Source organism: Alexandromys fortis, unplaced genomic scaffold (assembly GCF_014885135.2).
Source record: "Alexandromys fortis isolate MF-2015 unplaced genomic scaffold, M_Fortis_MF-2015_v1.1 scaffold_6, whole genome shotgun sequence".
In the NCBI taxonomy this organism is placed as follows: domain Eukaryota; kingdom Metazoa; phylum Chordata; class Mammalia; order Rodentia; family Cricetidae; genus Alexandromys; species Alexandromys fortis.
In genome coordinates, this window is record NW_026067902.1 from 13101710 (window position 1) to 13123333 (window position 21624).

General features: G+C 43.2%; 3 protein-coding genes across 3 annotated transcripts in view; 2 read left to right on the forward strand and 1 right to left on the reverse strand.

Moving 5' to 3' along the window:
- Fgf7 (fibroblast growth factor 7) overlaps positions 1-17158 on the reverse strand; it is a 54221-nt gene extending 37063 nt beyond the window's left edge. The window contains exons 1-2 of the mRNA XM_050133034.1: positions 16884-17158; positions 15745-16303 (exon numbers count right to left, since the gene is read on the reverse strand). Of these exons, the coding sequence (XP_049988991.1) occupies positions 15745-16030 (286 nt within the window). The 5' untranslated portion in view covers positions 16031-16303; positions 16884-17158. The remainder of the gene's footprint in view (positions 1-15744; positions 16304-16883) is intronic.
- Fam227b (family with sequence similarity 227 member B) overlaps positions 1-21624 on the forward strand; it is a 147537-nt gene that overhangs the window by 79018 nt on the left and 46895 nt on the right.
- On the forward strand, positions 277-750 carry LOC126495441 (60S ribosomal protein L29-like). The gene has a single exon (XM_050133038.1). It carries the CDS (start codon positions 304-306, stop codon positions 748-750), a length of 447 nt encoding a protein of 148 aa, XP_049988995.1. The 5' UTR covers positions 277-303.

Below are 21624 nucleotides of genomic sequence, written 5' to 3' on the forward strand. Positions count from 1 at the left end.
TGGGAAACAGTAAGTCATATAAAATTGTCAGATGCATGGGCAAGTGTGGAGCTAACATTTCAACAAGGAAATAGTAATATCATAGGGAAAGCTATCTACTGACAGTTCTCTAATTTCAAATGACTATAATATTATAACTTAATTTGACTATAATAAAAAATTAGAATTTATTTAGTGTTAAAAAGTTTCAAATATATCATGTTATTTTTATTTCACCTGAAGATATGAGAATAACTCTGTTTTAAATAGTTGTGTATAGCTTCCGGTTGCAGGCACTTTGGGAGCCGCCGATTACGTCCAGCCATGGCCAAGTCCAAGAACCACACCATACACAACCAGTCCCGGAAATGGCACAGAAACGGCATCAAGAAACCCTGGTCACAAAGATACGAATCTCTCAAGGGGGTTGACCCCAAGTTCCTGAGGAACATGTGCTTTGCCAAGAAGCACAACAAGAAAGGCCTGAAGAAGATGCAGGCAAATAATGCAAAGGCCATGAGTGCACGTGCGGAGGCCATCAAGGCCCTGGTGAAGCCCCAGGTGGTGAAGCCCAAGGTGCCAAAGGGCCCCACCCACAAACTCACCCGTCTGGCTTTAATTGCTCACCCCAAGCTTGGGAAGCGGATTAGAAGCTACATGGCCAGGGGTCGTAGGCTCCAAAAAACAAAGCCCAAGGTTCAAGCCAAGGCAGAGGCCTCAGCTGCAGCTCAGGCTCCCAAAGGTGCCCAGGCCCCTGTGAAGACCCCATAAAAAAAGTCACAGTCTGCCAATGTGAAGACAGATGGACTGGTGTGAACACCTACACAGTATTTGCAGATGTTCAGGACCTTATGCTGTTTTTACAAATAAACTTGAGGCAAGATCTGTTTAAAAATATAAATAAATAAATAAATAAATAAATAGTTGTGTATAATTTTTAAAAACTGGACAGCTATTATCATCTAAACTTAATAGATAATGGGCATTTCATACAAACCAAAATATTAGAAAAGTTAACAAGACATAAACAGAGTTGAAATAAAAAGCCCATTTGTTTTAGATTAAAATGCCATGAAGACAAAAACAAATTTCAAGTGGGAAAAGTGTCTACGTTTGGAATAATAATGCTTAATTTTTTACTTTATGATGTTTAACCTGAAAAAAAGAGGGATTACAGAAAATGTTCCTGGACCAATCTATGATCTGCAAGGACTTTACCCAGGAGAAGCGTGAGTCCATCTGTCAGTCAGAGCGCTGGACTGGGAGCACTTTTTACACATCTAATAGGACATATTAGAACCATTAGCAATGAAAGACACCCCCAGCTTTCTGAATTGTCAACTTTGTGTCTTCGTTAATTGAAAGATGGCTCAGAGTTTATTGTTTTTCTTCTTTTTTTTCCTTTGATTTTTCAAGGCAGTCTCACCCTACAACCCTGTTGACTTCAAACTCATGGTAATCCTCCTGCCTCAGCCAAGCCTTCAAAGTGCTGGAATTACAAGTATGAGCCACTATGTTCGTATTTAATTAGTTCTTGAATCACAGATACGTGAGGAGTGTTTAAAAAGCTGAGAACATTTGGAATTTTTCTAGCTCATGAGAGCAGACATAGCAGGCAAGCACAAGATGTCCCTGGTGTTCGGTAACACTACAGGACTTTCTGTCCAGCTCAGACCTTCGTGGATGGGCTGCATTGGAGCTTGGCCTAAGCCTTATGCTCTCTAAAATGGATGATGCCTACGTGAATGACATTAGACACATCAGAACAGCTTTTTGATGTTTCTAAGTGGATACTTCCAAGTTATTGTCCCTCTGGTTTGTCTCTGCCATTTCCAGCCTTTCTTCCTAGCCAGCCTTTTGATTGCAATGAACAGAACACACTTCATATCAAAAGTAAGGATGTATATATTAATTAGAAGTCCAAATAGTGGCATGCTAAGACACAGAGAAGAAAACAGTTGGACATGTTAAATGAGTGTCTGATCCAAATAGCAAAAACTGAGTTTGTTCTCTGGGAAATTAAGGTAGATAAGTATAAAGAATGCTGAATAAAATAATTGGTATATACTACTACATGCAAAGCTCTGGTCTGGTAGCTGAGGTGGGAGGTGAAGGCTAAGGAAGGATAGGTGAGAAGGGAGCTGGGGAAGACTTAGTATACAGATAGATAGACCTTGAAACTCTGACCCTAAATTCAAGAGGAATGCAATAATCTGTCAAGAGAAGAACAGTATGCCTCCTGCGTGCGTGATATTCTATTGTCTGCACATTGGCCTTCACTACTAAGCAATGTGGAAGGCTTGGACTGAAGGGCAGAAGGATTCCATAGAACAGTCTGGCAGTCTGGAAACCAACAGACGAGAAGTGTACTGAGATGGAAAAGAATACAACTGACGTCATTATATACATACTGCCCTGCTACCAGTGTCCTGTTCAGAAATCCTTCCTGGAGCCAGGTAGTGGTGGTGCATGCCTTTAGTTCCAGCACTTGGGAGGCAGAGGCAGGCAGATTGCTATGAGTTCAAGGCCAGCCTGGTCTACAGAGCTAGTTCCAGGACAGGCCCCAAAGCTACAGAGAAACCCTGTCTCAAGAGAAAAAAAAAAAAAAAAAAAAAACAACCAGAAAGCTTTCCCGGTGCCTCTGAGTTGAAACATACTTCCCACTTTCTCCTCTAGCAGATTCAGGGTCTATGGGGACTTTATGCCGGGGGCTTTGATCCATTTAGAGTTCAGTTTTGTGCAGGGTGAAAGATATAAATCTACTTTTGTTCTTCAGCAGCTTGCCTAGCTCAGACATAAGGTAACTTTGAGATTCCATCTTACCCTAGTCAGAATGGCTAAGATCCAAAACACATATTATAGCAAATTCTTGTGTGGGTATAGAGAAAGGGGACTACTTACCCATGACTCTTAGAAGTGAACACTGGCACAGACATTTGGGAAACATTCTATAAGTTCCTTTAATACCTAGAAATAGATCTACCATATAGACCAGCTATACAATTCAGCATCCTAATTCAGAGACACTTGCTCATCCATATACATTGTCGCTCTATTCATAATAGCCATGAAATAGAAACAGCCTAGATGCCTATCAATTGATGAATGGATAATGAAATTGTGGTATCATGGAATTTTATTCAGATATAAAGAAAAAAATGAAATCAGCAGGTAAATGGATGGTGTTGGAAATAAGCATTCTGAGTGAGGTAACCTAGACCCAGAAAGGCAAATGCCACATCATCTCCCTCCTATGTGAATGCTAGCGTTGAGTTTTTAGATATGTGTGCTTAAATTTGAGAATCCTTACAAATCAAAAATCTAGAAAGGGCATGGGAAGGGATACCAAAGGGCAGAGAGAACACAGGTGATATGAACGGAAATAATGGAACAGGAAGAATTAAGTGAATTGGGGGATGGGAGCCAAGGAAAAGGACAGAGTATGGCAAGAGGTAACTAACACTGAAGACCTTCAAAATCCTACTGCTCCAGAAGCTTCCTAGGCTGTGCAAGTGCACACGTATATAAAAGGTCTTAAACGGTGTTACCCTATAACACAGAGACAATGCCTCTCCCAAACAGCACAGGGAATCTAACAAAAGGCCAGGTATAGTCTATCTCTTTTCAAGGTGCTGGTCAGCGGAATACCATGACTGCCAAACTTTATTAGCTATTGCCGTTGCCCTTAGTCATCTTCCAGACTCAAAGAAGACTCTGTTGCTGGAAACACCACATCCTTGGGCCATGGAGCATGGAGAAAGCAAGCTTCATCCCTACTGGCTAGATTTCAGAGTGATGAAAGGCACCATAATCGAGGAGAAAGGTAATGGACAACCCTCCCAGCTGTGAATGAGCTACAGTAGCAACTGACCTGGCACGATACACCCACTGTTGCAATATGGCATGTTCGTTATAGTGGTAACCAGGCATTTTTCTGCTTGAATCTGGAATTACTGCTAACAGGACCAAGAACACATGACCAGGTAGTTCATAGGATGTGTTCCACTGTGAACACCCTGAGCATCCCTTGATATAGTACTTATCCCCAGGTGGGCTGAAATTTTTCCAGTAGTACGTTTTTATGTATCAATGAAGCCGCAGTATACTGTACAACATATTCTCTGAATCTGTCTCAACAAACACCACTCTAAGTACTAGAAAAGGCATTGCAACTTCAGGAACAGAGAACTTCTAAGCTATTTTATATGATGCTAGAATCCCTGAAAGTCAGTCATGTCACAGTGTATATGTAACGTTCCAAAACTGCATTTAACACTCGTAAACTAAGAACGCAAATACAGTCAGTGCCTTAACTCATCATCTTTGCTTCCTTTCTGTTGCCTCGTTATTTTTTATTGGTCAAAGTTTTTAAAAAAAAAAAAAAGCTTAGAAATTAATTGAGAGAATAATAATTACCAGCAATGGAAAGAAACAATTTACCCTTAAACTATTAAACCACCCCCAGAAGTGCTGCTTCAAACAAACCCACCGCTGTTTATTGTATGTGCTTTTGAGTTTGTTCCATTTGGACTTAGTGGTGTCTAGGGAGGGGGAAAGCAAATGATCTGTATCTGTCCCTAAAATGGACTGATTTCTGAAATTAACTTGTATGTATGTCTGTGCTCTGTAATAAGTATGCAGACACTGGCTAATAAACAGAGTACAAGCATCTCAGAGAAATGCACTGAAAGTGTATTGTTCAGCGTCTTTAGCAATCTGTAAGCAAAGAAACTGAAATCACTACACCAACTCGAGACAGAGCAACAGGTGAAGGTGTTTCAAAGGGGGGGGACGTTTACTCAATAGAAGATAATGCTGAGTACTCATTGAGCCATATTGCAAGGAAGAAAGTTTTATGTTATGTATTTTAATGTAAATTTTCCTGTGGCATGATACAGATTAATATGTAGTATGTTAAAGACGCCAATCAAAGTGTGGTGACACGTGGTGGAAGCTGGAAGTCTGTTTCTGAGTTAGACCTACTTGCATGCACACCCACACTCAGCACGCTGCTTCCCTCGGAACCTCCACCAGCCCATGCAGGTGATGGATGGAAATAGATGAGGTCCTGTGAGCAAAGCCCTGGAAAACAGGCTGGTAGTGACAAGTTGTATTACTATGTCAAAATAATGTCGGTGCCCTGTGTTTTCACTGGGGGAAAGACAGTACCTGCGATGCCTTCTTTCCTGCCTGGGAAAGTTAATTTCCCTAGAAAGCGGGGTTGGAAACGGGGTTGGGGAAGCAGGCAGCAGTACTGTGCCTGTGCCGGTGAGGCGGACAGGAGGCCACAGTGTGTATACTGTCACAGTGCTTGTCTGGGAATCCCTGCACTCCCTCGGCAATGCCACTAAACACACAGCCAGGCCACCAGACCCACTCCCCTCCCCGTAAGTGTGCTAAGCACCCGAGGATTCCCAGGAAAGCATCCATCAGCTCACAGAAAGGCTATTGCTCTCAGTGCAATCAGCTGAGTCATCAGCAAGTGCAGAACACACCAGCGTTTCTTAATTAAAGTGGATGACACCCAAACATGATGCAAATAGGACCACATAGAATTTTAAAATGAAAACTGATGGAGCAATGAAGAAAATGGCCTGGCCAGTTTCCTCAGGCCTTTTTCCACCCCATGGGATGAAGAGCGTTATCACAAGCTCATATAAAGAGAGAATTTAAGAAATCCTTAAAGTAGAGAAAAAAATTCACCAATTCCAATATTGGCATACATATTTTAAAAGAATTAACTTCAATTTTAGTCATATTCTTTAGTCACTTCAAAAGATGTTTTCAGTTATATGTTTTATATATGTGTGTGTGTGTCAGAGACTAAATTCAAAGTTTTATAAGAACAGCAAACAAATTTATTTCTCTGTAATGTAATGATTTTAATGTAAATACCTAATAAAATCATTACAATACTTTAAAAGGTCATAAACTTTAAAGTAAATCTTTAAAACTGAGATGCAGATTTATGCCCATCTTCTCTAGGGTCTACATGGTTCAATGTCTGACCAACTTCAAGCGAGTAAGAGAAATATGAAGAGCAAAGTAGGCAGAGTCTTTCCGTGGCCAGAGTCCATCCATGAGTCTATGAAGTAGCCATACTATTTCATAGACTACCGTTCATAGACAGGAGCTGAGATTTCTCACACACAGACACCTCAATAGCCTTACAGAAAGAATGCAGGAGGTCATCACCATAATTCTCCTCTAAAATGGTAACCACGTGTCTGAAAACCATTACAGCTCTGCCTTCTTGGGAACTATTACAGGAAAATGAATTCCTTTCATAATGATAATGTAGCCTTTAGAGCAGTCATTTGTATGCAGCTGACTTAAGCAGGTTACAGTTATGATAAAAGATTGGAAAAAAAGAAAAGAAATATGTGCTGCTATCCAGAAAAAAATGTTTGTTTTCCAGCTAGCATAACTTGAATTATGACTTTCAAAAAAAAAAAAAAAGCTTCCCTTCAAAGGAAGTCATCATCTGAAATAGAGTGGTCTCCTTTTTCATTCATTTTATTAAACAGCTGTTGATCCCTCCCTGTGGTACAGTAATGAAGACCTCCCCACAGTGTGATCAAATTTTAGTTGGAGATACTTATTTTTTAAATAAATATTTCAATCAGATAAAATCTGATGATCTATTACGAGAAACTGTTCTCATGGAGATTTTTTTAAATTTTTGCTTTCAATTATGTGCATGGGTGGGATTTTTAAATACGCGCATGGGTAGGAATACAGTGCTCAGAGGCCAAAGGAAGGGGTCAGATTCCCCATGGAGCAGGATTGGGTGTGTGCTGCATGGTATGGGCTCTAGAAACAAAACTCTGTGTGTATGTGTGTGTGTGTGTGTGTATGTGTTCTCACACTTTTTGAAATAAAGGAAAGAAATTAGGATAACCATTGTTGAGTTCCACACTGATCCTAGAGAGATGCTGAATTGCTCTCGTGTCCAAACCTCGCCATCTTAACAGTGCCTTAAAAGGCATTTCCCTCAAGACACCTAAGCTCTCTCTCTTGCTGGGTTAGCCAATCCCTCTCCTCTAAACTTGCCCCTCTGCCTTGTGGCCCTCCTCTAAGCCCAACTAAACTGTTAGCTTTCCAAAAACACAAGCTGTAAAGCTGTTTACCACTGTATCTTTAGTTTCTCAGACTCTTGAATTTAACAAAAGAATAAAAACAGGAAGGTGCCATCAGTCTTTCAAAATTTTGTATGATCCCTTTCTTCTTAGTGCAAAGAAAGGGAGAGACTGTGCCTCCTATACAGATGATGTCCCATGGCCCCGTGCCTCCCCTCCATGAATGAGACAAGCCGGGGATGTGATCAGAAACATCTAAAAACTCTGGTAAGACCCAGAGATGCTCTTACTTACCAGACTGCTGCCACTAACACAAATTGAGAGCAGCCCCCGGGGTTCCTGCTGCTCCTCATTTCTCTCTCCCAGCGTATCTCTCCTTTACTCCTCTCTGCGCTGGTCCCTGGGTTGCCTTCTATCACTGTGCTTAAACACTGTGACCAAAAGCAACTTGGGGGTGGGGGGGCGGGTTTCCTCTAACAACTCCCAGGCCATCTGTCACTGAGGGAAGTCAGAGCAGGAACTGGAGGCAGGAGCTTGGAGGCAAGAGCTGAAGAGGACACACAGATCTCCCCGCTTTAGCTTTCTTATGTAGCCCAGGACCTCCTGCCATGGGTGGCATCACCCATGAACTGGGCCCTTCTACATCAATCATTAACCAAGAAAATGCCCCCATGGACATGCCCAAACTGACACAAACAAACCATCACAAGGGCCATTCCCACTAGTGGGTAGATTCCCACCCTAAAATAACCAGTCTACCGATTGTTTTCTGGTAGGACAACTCATCTTAGTTCCTAAGGGGTTTTTTTTTCTGCCTCCTTTAAGTACAGGTATTCCTAAAGCAATATCAAGTATAAATTATTTCTTCTGGGTTACTTCTTGATAAATAAACAGGTAAAAATGAGAATGAATGTTGAGGAGGCCCACAGCTCTTCCAAGCTTGGTCTTCTTGTTGCCCCAATACCTAATCTTCCAGTGTCTCCAACCTCTTATGCAGTTGGCCTTAATAACAAAACACCTTTCCACTGAACTCTTGGCCTTCCCTAGAAAAACTTAGCCAAATGGCCTCTGGGAGATAATTTTATTTTTGAAGGATAGATAATAAGAAAAAAATGAGGCATATTTTTCTTTTATTTCAAAAAAGCATTTAGTTCTTATTTGCATCAACTTTTTTTGATGATTAAACAGTGTATTTTTCCTGACAACTGATTTTAAATATATAATCAATTAAATGACAAATATGTTTAATAATTATAACTATTTTTCTGCCTTCTTCCACTGGGCTAAATGCAGCACCCTGGGCCAGAGAGCGATAAAAGGAAGAGCGAGAGCCTTCCGGGTTGAGTGCTAAGTCCACGCAGGGAGAGCCAGCGGTAAGCAGGTGTCTACTGTGCAGCTAGTAGAACACCTGGGCACGGAGAGGACTGAGTGCCACTGGCCCTGTCACCACCTAAAATCTCAGATGAGAGGCTCTCTGGTAGTTTTCCTGTCAGGTTCTGTAAAATTTCAAATTTCTAAATATCTTGGTGAATTAATGAAACTTGTTACTTACTGATAAAAATTGAAATAACTGCATCTTTTGCTGGAACTACTTTTTGATTAGTAAAATAAAGTTTATTGTATGGAGCACACATGATAAGAATTGTTCAGTCACCCTGGAGCCACAAAAGCATTTTAGGTTTCGGTAGAATAAATAAGTCTATAATTTGTAGGTTGCCCAGACATAGCTACAAGCTTCATCATTTCCTGTTAGGAAAATAGTCCCACATGGCTGCCTACAGCTCAGATAGAACTTTCATTCAGACTTCGGTCTCACTGGAAATATCTGGATTTAGCCCTTCACCACTGTAAGAATACGGTCTTGAAGCGGACTGACAGGCACACTTCTGTCTCAGCATAGCTGAGCTCCTCTGGCTCTGAAATCATGGGGCAGTTTTGTTGTGTGACCTTTCATTTTAGACAAACAACTGAATGATAGGTTGGTTTAGTTCTTGACTACTCCAAAGATGGACCTCAGTTTGCTCTCAGGTTTCAAATTAATGAAATTTAAATGTTCTACCAAAAGCCAGAATAGGGAGAAGAATGGGAACAAAGGAGCTTTCTGTTGTCAAGTCAGTTTGGAAACCCACATGTATTATTTCCTTGAAGCTGAAGCTAACCCTAGAGTAACATAAACTCAGAGAATTCTGCAAGAGACGAATTCAGCATTATTAAGTGAGTATTTCCCAGTCAACCATCCAGAGAAACAGCTTGAGGAAACACCACTAATATCTCGGGGGACGTCAGTATTCTAAGAAACACACTTTGGAAAAACTGCCTTAAGGAAAACATGCAAACTGGGTTGATTCTGAATTTTGCCTCAAATATTTCTGTCAGTATTATCTAGAAGTGCATCTAAGATTCAAATGCAAACATAAAATGGGAAATACTGTGGAAAATGAAAAATATGCCGCTTAAGGAAGCTGAAGCACGGTATTTAAAACTCTTGAAATATTCCTCTGCTTAGGGTGGGTCTACAGGTAAGTTCAAAACCAGAGTTGAAACTTGGCCAAGAATTATTTAAATGTCCAGTGACTTTTATTTCATTTTTAAGTATGTATATGGTGGGAGGAGACTGTGCATCTGTGAGTACGGAGGCCTACGAAGTCCAGAACAGGGTGTGGGAGCTCCTGGAGCTGGATATGCCTGACATGGAGCTGGGAACTGAATTCATGGCCTCTGCAAAAGGCAGTGCCTGCTCTTAACTTCTGAGCCATCTCTCCGTTCCCTGTCCAGTGACTTTTAACACAGCTTTGCAAGCCATGTGAATGAAAAAGACCTTTCATTTCAGCCTGTTTGGAATGTAGGAAGATTAGCGGTTACCCTTTTCTCCTATGTGTTATATGCCATATGAGAAATTTAAATGTAGAGATACTGTGTTTCCACGGCGATTCTACAGAAGTTACCGTTCTGCCAAAACTATTTGTTATTTAAAAAAAAAGTAAAGAAAGTACTGCCTTCGTGTTTTGTATATTCCCAGCCTTGCAAAGATGACTAGACTGGGAACATCCCTTGGGGACCTATGGTTTTGTCCCCACTGGATTTTCTAAGTTGACCAACTGTCATTTTTCAGTCTCTTGCCTTCGAGTTTACTCGTGTGGCTATGCAAGAGAAAAGCTCAATTTAGAAGTGTCTGGGTTCCCAGCAGACACTGGTGTCTGTGCCGCCCTTGGCCTCCCGTTCCCGCAGCTGTCACTGTGCAGCTGTGTCACCTTCTTCTGTCATGCTACAGGGCTGTCCTCACATTCGTGTCCAGGCTGGCTGAGCACATGTTGATGTCCAGCGGGCCTAGAAGAACTCCTTGAAACACAACCCAGAGTTACGTTCCTCCAGTCTGGTGGTGGGGCCAGTTTAACTCCCTAAATGCCAGGGCTACAAAATTTTCATAAGCATCCCTGAGGCGGCTCAGGCTGCACCCCATCCCCCAGCCCTCACCTCCCACCTTCCACCCCCCAAGTAGAAGTTTGCAGTTCTAGCTGTGCACGGCGTCCCTGGACAACTGTAAAGAATACTGATTTCCAGTCTCCTCCCCTCCTGGTAGGATTGTGATTCAATGGAGCTACGGTTTCCCAAGCGCACTAATGTGATTCCCACAGTGCAGTAGTTCTCAGCCTTGGACGCATCTCAGAATCATCTAGAGAGCTTTTAAAATTCCTGATGCCCAGACTGCACCCTAGATCAAGTTAATGAGAGTCCTGGTGGATAGGATCTGGCATCAGTATTTTTTACAGGTCCCAGATGAATACAATATTCAGCCAAGATTGAGAAATAGAAGGGAAAAAAGGTCTAGAGAAAGCAGCTCCTTCCACGTGTCTAAAATCTGCCTTTTTTTCTATTGCCTTAGGTCATTCTGGCCTTTGGTTCTCCTACCCCACAGGCTGTGGAGAGAGCTTCTACACCTCAGCCATAGGAAAAGGGCCGTCTGATCTGGACTAATGCAGAGATGACAGTAACATTGAAATGGTCAGTTTAGGGCCGGAGAGATGGCCCCGTGGTGAAGAACCTGTACTGCTCTTGCAGAGGACCTGGGTTTGATTCCTAGCACCCTCATCAGGCGGCTTACAACCCTCCCATAACACTGGGTTCATGGGACCTCACCCCTGAGTCCTCCACTGGGCATCTCTGCAGTAGCACGCACATACCCACACAGACACACACACTAAATAATCAAAGCTAAAAAAAAAACTAAGCATTAAAACCTGGTCGTTTTAAGTGAGGTAATATTAAGAGAGCATGTTTGTGTTAATGAAGTTTCTAGCATTTAGTAAGTTTCAGTTACTTGCTGTAACTAAATATGGAAAAAACAACTTAAAACTGAGTTTTCATAGAGTAGCTAACATTTCTAAATCTGCCCCTCAGCAATTTATACATCCCTCATATTTGAAAGACTTGAGATTCCTTTAATAAGGAATCCCAGTTGCCAGTTCTAGAAGATTCCAGCTTGTCAATCATTTCTAGGATTTTGTTTTGCGCATGTGCACCACAGAACTCCATAGCTTTTTGTGGATAAGGTCTTTATCCTAAAAGGTAGGTGTTGCGTTTATAATTTTGATTCTTTATTCTGATGGTATGGGTTGCTCTTCTAGAGCAGTTACTGAGAACTCTATGGGACCCGAGCATGTTTGCACTCTCGGCGTTCTGAGATGTTGTGGACTGGGAGGCCCTATAGAGACTAACACAGACAGGAACCCATCCAAGGAATTGTTGACAATTGAGTTGCTGAAGGTTCTGTGGCCAAAGTCAAATCCAACAATGCTGTGTTTATTTGTGTTCCGCCAATTGTGAGGCCACATCCCATCACAGCCTACCAGTCCAAGAGCGAATGTTGCCAAGCCATTGGCCAACTTTCAGAACAAATAACCCTTTCTTACTTTGTGACTAACAGTGCTCAAAAAGGCAGATGGGATTCCTCCTGGATCAGAGGCTTCTGGTCATCAAGGAGTTCTCCAGAGGAACGGATGGTATTAACTATTGTTGCGAACACAATATTTTAGTGACTAAAGACAAGCAAAGCAGGAAACTGATCGTCAGGGGCTGGGTCCTCTGGCCCACATCTGTCTCTCGGAGCAGTTGTCAGGCACCCAGCTCACTGCTGCCATCTCTCACTCAGCACCTCAACTCCCAGCTGGGTTATTTTTGTCAGGTGTGGAGTGATTGCCTCTGTCTGCTGAGGAGCTGTCTGCTCCAATCATTATCTAGACCTAGCGCTGGCCTTGCCTCCAAGAGGACGGTTCTGACAACAGAAGCGCTGGAAGCATTGACCATTCACTCCCTGTCCCTCCACGATACTACTTACCAACGTTCCCCTGCTGCGAGGGCTTCTGCGTCTATTCTTCTTGTTAAGGTCCAGTTCCGTCATTTCGAAACCTACTGTAGAGCTGAATGAGGGGCCACCAGAGAGAACAGAGAGGAGATCCGTGACCCCTCCCCATCCCACCCCCCTCGCACTGCCCTAAGGGGTTCAAACAGTGGTCTCCTCCTCCTGAATTCCAAAATCCATAAATTCATCCTTGGTGAACTGTCCGGAGGGGTTGGGATTCTTTGTTTTCTTTCTTTGTTTTTTACTATACAGTTTACTTATTCTGATCTAAACTTGATATTTTCTGCAAAATATTCTAACATGGGGGAAGACTGAAACAAAGGCTCCAAACACCACTGAAGTGATGTTTCAATTCCCCTGAAGAGCTGAGGTGCGGCACGTGACCTGACACCAGCCCCACCTGCCTGCTTTTGGCACACCTATCCCAGTCCCACTCCTTAAGGAAGCAAGGGTGCCGTACCCAGGTCTTTTGCCTCTTCCCGAAGTGCCGGTCCATATCTATCAATGTCTTATAAAGCATATTCCCTGGAGGAAAATATGTGGTTCAGTGGGTAACAGGCGTGCTTAGCATGTGTAGGACCCCAGGGTGCCATGCTTCGCTGGGGAAGCAAGCAGCCTGCCAAGTCTTATTCATATCCTCGGGTCATGTTTCCTTTCACTCAAACAAAAGCCATGAGAGTGGCTAACGGAAAACCAATGCCATTATAAAGGGCCCCCAAAGACGCTCAAGGACCTGCATAGAAATGGAAGGCACCAGAGCATGGGAAGGAAATCTGAGCTTTAATCCTGAGCTTTATTCCTTTCTGAATTCTGCTGACTTGAATCCAGTTACTTTGAACTGTCATTCTGATGAGAGCAGGAGGGGAACCTCCTGGTTGGATCTTTGAGCTGATTCTGAGGACTGTGAACCCATCACCAGCTTTTGTGATTGCATTTCGCCTGCCTCCTCTTGGGCTGATGTAAACAAGCCCAGCTGCCCACACTCCTTGTACCTGGATTCTCTATCTTCAACCTCACAGGTGCCCTGCTTGTGTTCATGCTTAAAATGAGCAAGGCTGCCTCAACCAGCAAGTGATGCTTATCAGAATTTTCTCTGAATAAATTATTTTCCTTTATTCTTCTATCTCTTGGGATTTCTTACACACAAAAATGCCTTGACATCTGTCTAACTTTGGAGAAACCTTACCTGTCCATTTCAGTAGGATGGCAGGGCCATGGCAACCACTTTATAGTTTAGTTAAATGGTTCTGGTGAGGTTTTCTCTTTCTAGGAGATTTCACTATCTTAAGAAAGTATGTAAATTTAGACTATTAGAAAGCTTGTAAGTGAAAGTCATTTGCATAAACTCTATCAGTCTCTTTGAGTAGAGAGGTACTGTGATGTGGGGCGAGACTTTTGTCTATCTTATTACTCTAGAATCAGTGTTTGGGGAAAGGGGAGAGCCAAATGGGCTTTAGGGCTACTCAAGGGTAACCAGGCTTCAAAACATAAAATGATTTTACCACTTTGCAAGTATGTACAAATATTTGAAATTCATGAATTCAAGGAATTTAACAAAACAAAATAAAAATCACATATATGTATGCATTCCAATTATAACTGCTTTAATCTCAAATAATTGTACATACTCATTTTTTCACTGAATTTTATCTTCCATTATTTTTTATCTTTCGCATGAGTTAGCAAAAAGCACCCAAAGGAATTAGTCCTTAAGTAGAAAAAGCCTACAGTCCAGCTATATAACCTTATTATGAAGTTTGAAATTAGCCCTAGCTGCATGACTTATCGTGGAGAGATAGCAGACACCTTTAGCTCCTTCTTTGGGTGACAGTTGTGGAAAGGGATGGTTAGGCTTCTTTGCACTGTACAGTACAGTCCCTGATTTAGAACACAGTAGACTGTGACAATGAGAAAGGGTTTTGAAAACTGCATCCATGTTTCCGGGTTGAAGGATGGAAAAACTAAGAACTTGTCCCCAGAGTCATTTACAGACGGAACAGAACACGTGCTGCTGTAACTGCCGCTTAGATTCTGACCTTCCCCCAGACTCTGTCACCTATGGGAAAGCTCACTGGTTTTCAAATAAAATGAAAAAGCCAAATTCATTGCTATTTGAATTTCATTGAAAGAAGCAGCTATCAATTTGTTAAGCTGAATTCCATAGCACTTGTCTCCCAGAGCTGGCAGGTTCCTTTACACACGATTTCCATCAGCCATAGCTTAAATGGAAGTCCGTCATTTTCATATTGGAAACAGAGTCACCAAACTCTTGCCTACTGGTCAATGAGGTTAGATCTCAAAGACTATTTAGAGAAGAGATAAGGAAAGGTTGGAGTGACCCTGTCACAGACACTCAGCTACACTGTTAACCTCCATGCATCCTTTTTCATCGACGCCACCACACATATTACCAAACACACAGAGTCAACGCTGTCCACTTACTAGTAATGCTGGCAAACCTATTTCCACTTGTGAGTTTTAAATGCTTAAGGCGAACGTTGAGTGTGCGCTCTGCTGAATTTAACGCCACTGAAATTAGTTACTAGCTGTAATCACTAGATGAAAATGCAAGCCCTGACATTCTAAGGAGAAAGGGTAGCTGGGGCTTGAGGGGAGAGTGGGGTGCTCCAGCTGAAAGGCTTGGACATAATTTCTCTCTAACTCACTTCTGCTTCCTCACAGTTATGTTCCTCATAAAGCAACATAGAAGTTCCACGGCAGAGACCCATGGAAAAATCTGTCATCTGTTGGGTAGGGGACCAAAGAATCTAATACAAGCTCATTAGACTAAGAATGGTTGAAGGCACTGCAAACCCCCTTCGGTGTTAGAAACACACAGCTGTGGATGCTCAGAAAGTAGATTCTGAACCGGTTTGCACCATGACAAAGTCCTTTCAAAGGCAACACAACTTATAAAGGCAGATCCCGTCTCTGTTCCTCAGACTCGGGGCTGGTAGTTTGGTGAACCCCTACTGAGAGCTGTATGCAAACCTCTACGGAGTTTGCTAGGCAAACAACACATGTCAGCCTGAGAACTGTCTGCGAAACGTTTTCTTACTAAAGAGCGTTTTGGATTTAGGCCACAGTGTAAGGATTTCCCACTGCCTTGTGCTGTCATTGCCAGCCTTAAGATGAGTGCATTTGCCCTGTTCTCACGGACACTTTAGAGACTTGTTGCAGAAACCCCAATGGAGAGAAATTAGGAGTTGGTCCTGCATTGCCCTGCCCCCCTCCCCGCCCCAGAAGAAAGGAGAACATGCCACCGAAAGGTGAGCCTTAAACAAAACAGAAAGCTCTCACCAGGGCTGTAATAAAGACGTCACTTACTGTAACTGTTCTTCATCTCCTGGGTCCCCTTCACTTTGCCTCGCTTGTCAATCCTCAGATACCACTGTGTGCGACAGAACAGTCTCCTCACCCTTATATCCCCTCCTTCCATGTAATCATAACTCCGTGTGTGTCGCTCGGGGCTCGAACAGTTGCCATTCGTGGCCGTTTGCTCTGGAGTCATGTCATTGCATGCTAAAGACATAGTGCCCACTAGACAGACAAGGTGGAGGCAGGACCTGTAGAGCAGAGGTGGCAGGATCCATGTCAGTATCCATTTGCGCATTATAGTGTAGTGCTCCGGGTGTTCATGAATAACATAATGAGAACCGAATCCTGGGCTGACTGCCACTCCTAGGTCATGGGCCTCCTCCTGTCTGTGCACTGGAGATTGCTTTGAGAAAAGGTGGTCGCTCTTTCCAGACTCTTAAGTTTATCTCTTAGCTTCGGATACCAATAGCAGGATTCCTCCTTCAGTAACACAGTTGAGAGATGAATCCTTATACACACAGCTTTTGCAGCAAGGCCAGTTGCTGTACTGCCGTGTGCTCCTTGACTTCTGTTCACAATGAGAGATAAAGAATGGGGAGGGGTGGGGAGGAGAGAGGAAGAGAAAAGTTGGTTGTATCAATTTCAGTGGGTAAGTAGTATAACACACAGTGTAGTTAAGCATCGAAGGCACGCTTAAAACACCTTCCACAGAGCATATTAGCATCTTTGCCACTCTGCATGCAAATTGAGACGAGCCAGGCATTAAGGGAGAGCCATCACAATAAAACCGCACCATTCATTCCGGTTGCTGTCTTGCTAAGAGCTCCCTGTACTTAGAGCTATTGACTCAAATTGAGTTTTATAGCCACTATCAGTGGAGGAGAAACGCTGTCCCTGGATTTCATTAGCATATGCTTTTACATTTGTGCTTAATAATTATTTCCCCCTAAACTGCCCATATTTTTCAAGTTAAGTGTCGGGATTGCTCTGGAGAGCTTCCAGCTTCTCTTTCCATACATACTCCAGCACATTTCTGCAGATATTTACGGTTCAAACGACTTTTCCCCCCGCAGTACCGTAACCACAGAAAGAGAAAACCTTTCAGAAAAGAGTCAGCGTTTCTGTAAAGACAAATAACAGTAACTTACTTGTTCTGTTTAGAACAGCTGGGTACACAAGAGGTCCGAGTCTGCTGCCTGCCTCGTGCAACTTGAGCCTCTCTGCTGTAGCTACAAACTATTTCTCAGCTGAGAAATCCTCCAGCAGAATCATAATTGTTTCCATAAATCAACAGGCAAAAGGGTTTTCTCCGTGTGTGAGCGCGTGCGCTTGTGTGTGTGCGTGGAGCCTTTTATTCAGAGATTTTCAATAAATACCTTTGCTGACCTCATTGGAAGCAATTAAAACTTAACCAGTGAGCTGTTTGGTGGATGAAACAGCAGGGCTAGAAGGAGGCTTGTGTAATGTTGAGTGGTCATAAGGGGGAGCTATGAACACGGCTTATGTTTAAATCTACTAGTGGGCATCGGCTCTGTGGAGCCAGCCCTCTGATTCTCAAGCAGTTACAAGAAAGGGAAATAACGTTAGATCTTTAAAACACAGCCGCTGCTCAGACCTTGGAAACATTTCCAAGAGCATGTATACAGGCTTTTAAATAGTTAGACGATCTTTATGTTATTTTTTTAGTATTATTCTCTCATATATTACATCCAGACTGCAATTGCCTCTCCCTCCCCTCCCCCCCACTCTCTCCACCCATCTCCCTGTCCCTCAGATCCGTGCTCCCTCCATCTCCCCTCCGAAAAGAACAGGCCTCCCGGGGACATCGGCCAAACACGGCATAACATACTACAATAAGACCAGGTACATACTATCACATCAAGGCTGGACAAGACGACCCAGTAGGAGGAAAAGGGTCCCATAAGTAGACAAAAGAGCCAGAGCCCTCGCTCCCTCCCACTGTTAGGAGACCCACAAGAACACCAACATACTTAGCCATAACATATCTGCAGGGAACCCATATAGGCATACGGGGACCCACACAGGCTCCCTGACCTTACATGGCTTTTTGTTGTTGTTTTTTAATGGGGGGGGGGTGTTTGGTTGGTTGATTTGATTTTTTGCAAGTACAATACAGGGGCTAGTCCACCACTCAGGATCTGAAAGCAGGTATTCCTAAGCAAGCAAGAACATATCTTTTCCCAGGTATTACACCATTGTGTGTAAGTCTTTAGGCTGAGGAGATCTAGCTTCCTATTGGATGGTGATTCTAACAGTGTGCCCTTGGACCAGTCACTGGACTTCCCCATGGCTCAGCTGCTGCTTCGGGTATCAAATCAATGACCATGTCTCATGGGGCCAATGCTGCTCTGTCACTGTAACATCCTGCGTCTTGAGATTTATTTATACTGATGGCTCACGGAAGCAAAGGGACACATGATTGGTAAAACTATTATTCTTTTAGGAAAATGGTTTTGCCTTGGTGTTTGACTTATGCCCCCTTGAGAACAATAGCATAATAAATAACTGATAAACCCTGAACAGAGTTATAAGGTCATTAACTAATGGACGTAAGAGGGCCCTTTTGCTCTCCAAAATGAGTTCCGGCCTATCCTTTACTGAGCAAGCCTGTATTTTATATTTGTATTAAGCCATTGTATTATCAGTCCAAATGAGAATTTAAGTACTAAAATTCTCTTTTCCACGTACCCCCAACCACACACACACACACACACACACACACACACACACACAACTTCGCACTTAACATACACTACCACCAGGTGGTGCAGGTAGACCAAACAGAGACGGAGAACTAAATTTAATCAATGGAGTGAGTCTGCGTCCCTTTATGATGGTGCTTGTGGGGAGGGAGTCAAGAGCGCAGCATATTTTAAACATACCCAGTTGTCCTTGATTTGCAAAATATTGAAGCACTGGGTCTTTAAAGCGGAGGAGGGCACACTGTTCTATAACCGCATCTATTGACAACTAGAGGGCTCAGAGCATCTCAACGTGTCTTGCCCAAGGGAAGGGAAGGGAAGGATGCTGTTCTTGTCTTTTTAGCAATGTCCCATAGTCTGGGGGCGGGGGCCTAACAAGGAACAGCTTCCGAATTCCTAAGAGCTAGCATTCCCTTTAGAGCAATGAAGGCTACGCAGTCAGTTCTTAATGCACACTGCAGAACGTGCAACCTCTCCGTAAAACGTGCTGCAGAGGAGCACCTGCAATCGTGTTGAAGATAAGTTATAAAATGATCTGAGTCATGTCACTGAGCAGGTTAGTACCAGGCAGGGAAGTGTATCAGTGGTTTAAATTCCTTTAGAAGTTATTGATTCATTTCCTTATTAGAGAATAATCAATTCAAGATGGGCCCACGATGGGGCAAGGAATTTCCCTCTCGTCCTCTCTAGTCTTACTTGTTGAAAATGGTTTTCAATGAGCAGGCAGTCTGGTTATGTCTAGGTGGGCTGCTCTCATTGTCTTTGAGTTACCCGATGGCAGCCATATTCTGTTTCTTCTGTCATGCTCACACACCCACGGAGAAGCTCTGAGGGCTCTGGAAACTTTCTGTTCGTCACCATTCCCAGACAGAGGTAGCTTCATCCTTAGCTGGAAATTTCTCCATCTTGTGCATTTTAAATCTGTGAAAAAAAAAAAAGATCTGCATCTGAAAACAGGTGGTGGTGGTGCACACCTTTAATCCCAGCACTTGGGGGGCTGAGGCAGGCAGATCTCTGTGAGTTCAAGGTCAGCCTGGTCTACAAGAGCTGGTTCCAATCCAATGCAGTGAGGGCTGCTACCCAGAGAAATCCTGTCTCAGAGAAAGAAGAAAGAAAGAAAGAAAGAAAGAAAGAAAGAAAGAAAGAAAGAAAGAAAGAAAGAAAGAAAGAAAGAGGGAGGGAGGGAGGGAGGGAGGGAGGGAGGGAGGGAGGGAGGGAGGGAGGGAGGGAGGGAAGAAAAAAAGATCTGCATCTTTTCTTCAAATACTGACGTTTAAGACGTCCTTAGAGGTGAATGTCAGCACCTGGAAAGCCTCCCACAGAAGTGGTATCTCATACTTGCCCCATGTGCTTTGGGAATAAAATACATTCGGAAATACAGAGAGCTTCTTTCATGGGATCAATGGCCGCATGGACCACCTTCCGCTTCCTGAGCAGTCTTTGTTGCGATCCTCATTCTGGGGACGGGTAAACAGTAGAAACTCTGGCTTGTGGAATCTTATGTTCCAGTTTTCAGTTTCTTCACGTTTATACACACAAGCTATATGCATGTATACAGGTGGTCTTCACTTTATACCCCAGCCCCTTCAACATACAAAGTGTCATGACACACAGACATTGTTTTACATGATGCTTTTATTTTCACTTAGTAAAAATACAAAATTTCCCATCTCGAGATTTAGAAAGCTTGCTTGTTTTCTAGAGTCGCCTGCTTGTCATTGGATGAGTATATCGCAATGTATCCAACCAACCTCCGTGAACATTTACCTTTCATCCATATATTTTACTGTAGAAATATTATAACAAATGCAGTTATATATACGCTATCTTATGGCACACAAATATAGCTGTAGGGTCGGTTCCCAAAAGCAGTCGATACATCTGTCTTCCGGTCCCAGGTAGGAAAGGGACTCTTGAAATTGGGACTCTTGATTAATTCTTATAAAATGACTGTGTATGTTGTGCCGTACCTCTGACACTAGTTCCAAACTCTGTCCCCTCCGTGTTCCTACAGCTGACCCCATACTAGGGATTTGTCGTCACCATTTCCTGTGTGGTTTCAATGCATAAATCCAGCCTTGACTCTGGATCGTACTGTGCAACCAGCCTTACTTATCATCTTGATTCATCCATTGGAACAAATATTTATTCACTAGTTCTGTGCTGCCAGATGCTGGGTCTTCCCTCTGAAGGCACAATGGTGAGTCTTTTGGAAGTGATCCCTGCCCTTCCAGAGTGTGCATTCCAGCGAGAGGACAGCATAAACAAAGGGATCTGGGGATGGTACGGGGCAGGGAAACCAAGATCTTACATTCCGTGAACCAAAGGAAGGGCCATGCTACTGCTCACAAGCGAGAGCCCGAGCAGAAAGAGCAGTGTGAAGCTGCACCGGCAACCATGGACTTGATATTGGAAGCCGTGTACCCTGCAGAAGGAACTTGGGCTCATTTGAAAAGAATGGAACACAAGAAGACAGACCTATCTTTCATCCATCAGACAAACATGACGGACCTGGTCAAAGACAGTAATTTAAACTCAGAAGAAAAGCCATGATGGAGCAATCCTGAGGTCCTTGACCATATAAACAGCTCGCATGCCTTTGGCATGATGCCGTAACATTTAAACACTAATTGCACATAAGATGCAAATCATGAGTCATGCGTTCAGCGTTGCGGTGTGCCCGTGACTCAACTAATAAATATCTCGGTTTACAAATGCCATTTGAGTCTTTGTATCCCCGAGTCTATAACAAAATTGCTTCGTTTAACTTTGTATTTATAAAAACTCTCTGAAATGCTAGTCCAAATTTAAAATTCTTCAAATTCTCAGTAGTCCTCATTGTCTGCTATGTTCAGCGAGACCGGTTTTATCCCAGGCTTTTTCAGACCCAGGCCAGCTGGCCTTGGTGAGTTCCCGATAGAACATCCCCATTGTCTCAGTGTGTGGGTGCACCCCTCGCAGTCCTGAGTTCCTTGCTCATGCTCTCTCTCCTTCTGCTCCTGATTCGGACCTTGAACAATGGCAATGGGTTTTTGATCCTACTGCACGTATTGGCTTTGTGGGAGCCTAGGCAGTTTGGATGCTCACCTTACTAGACCTGGATGGAGGTGGGTGGTCCTTGGACTTCCCACAGGGCAGGGAACCCTGATTGCTCTTTGGGCTGACG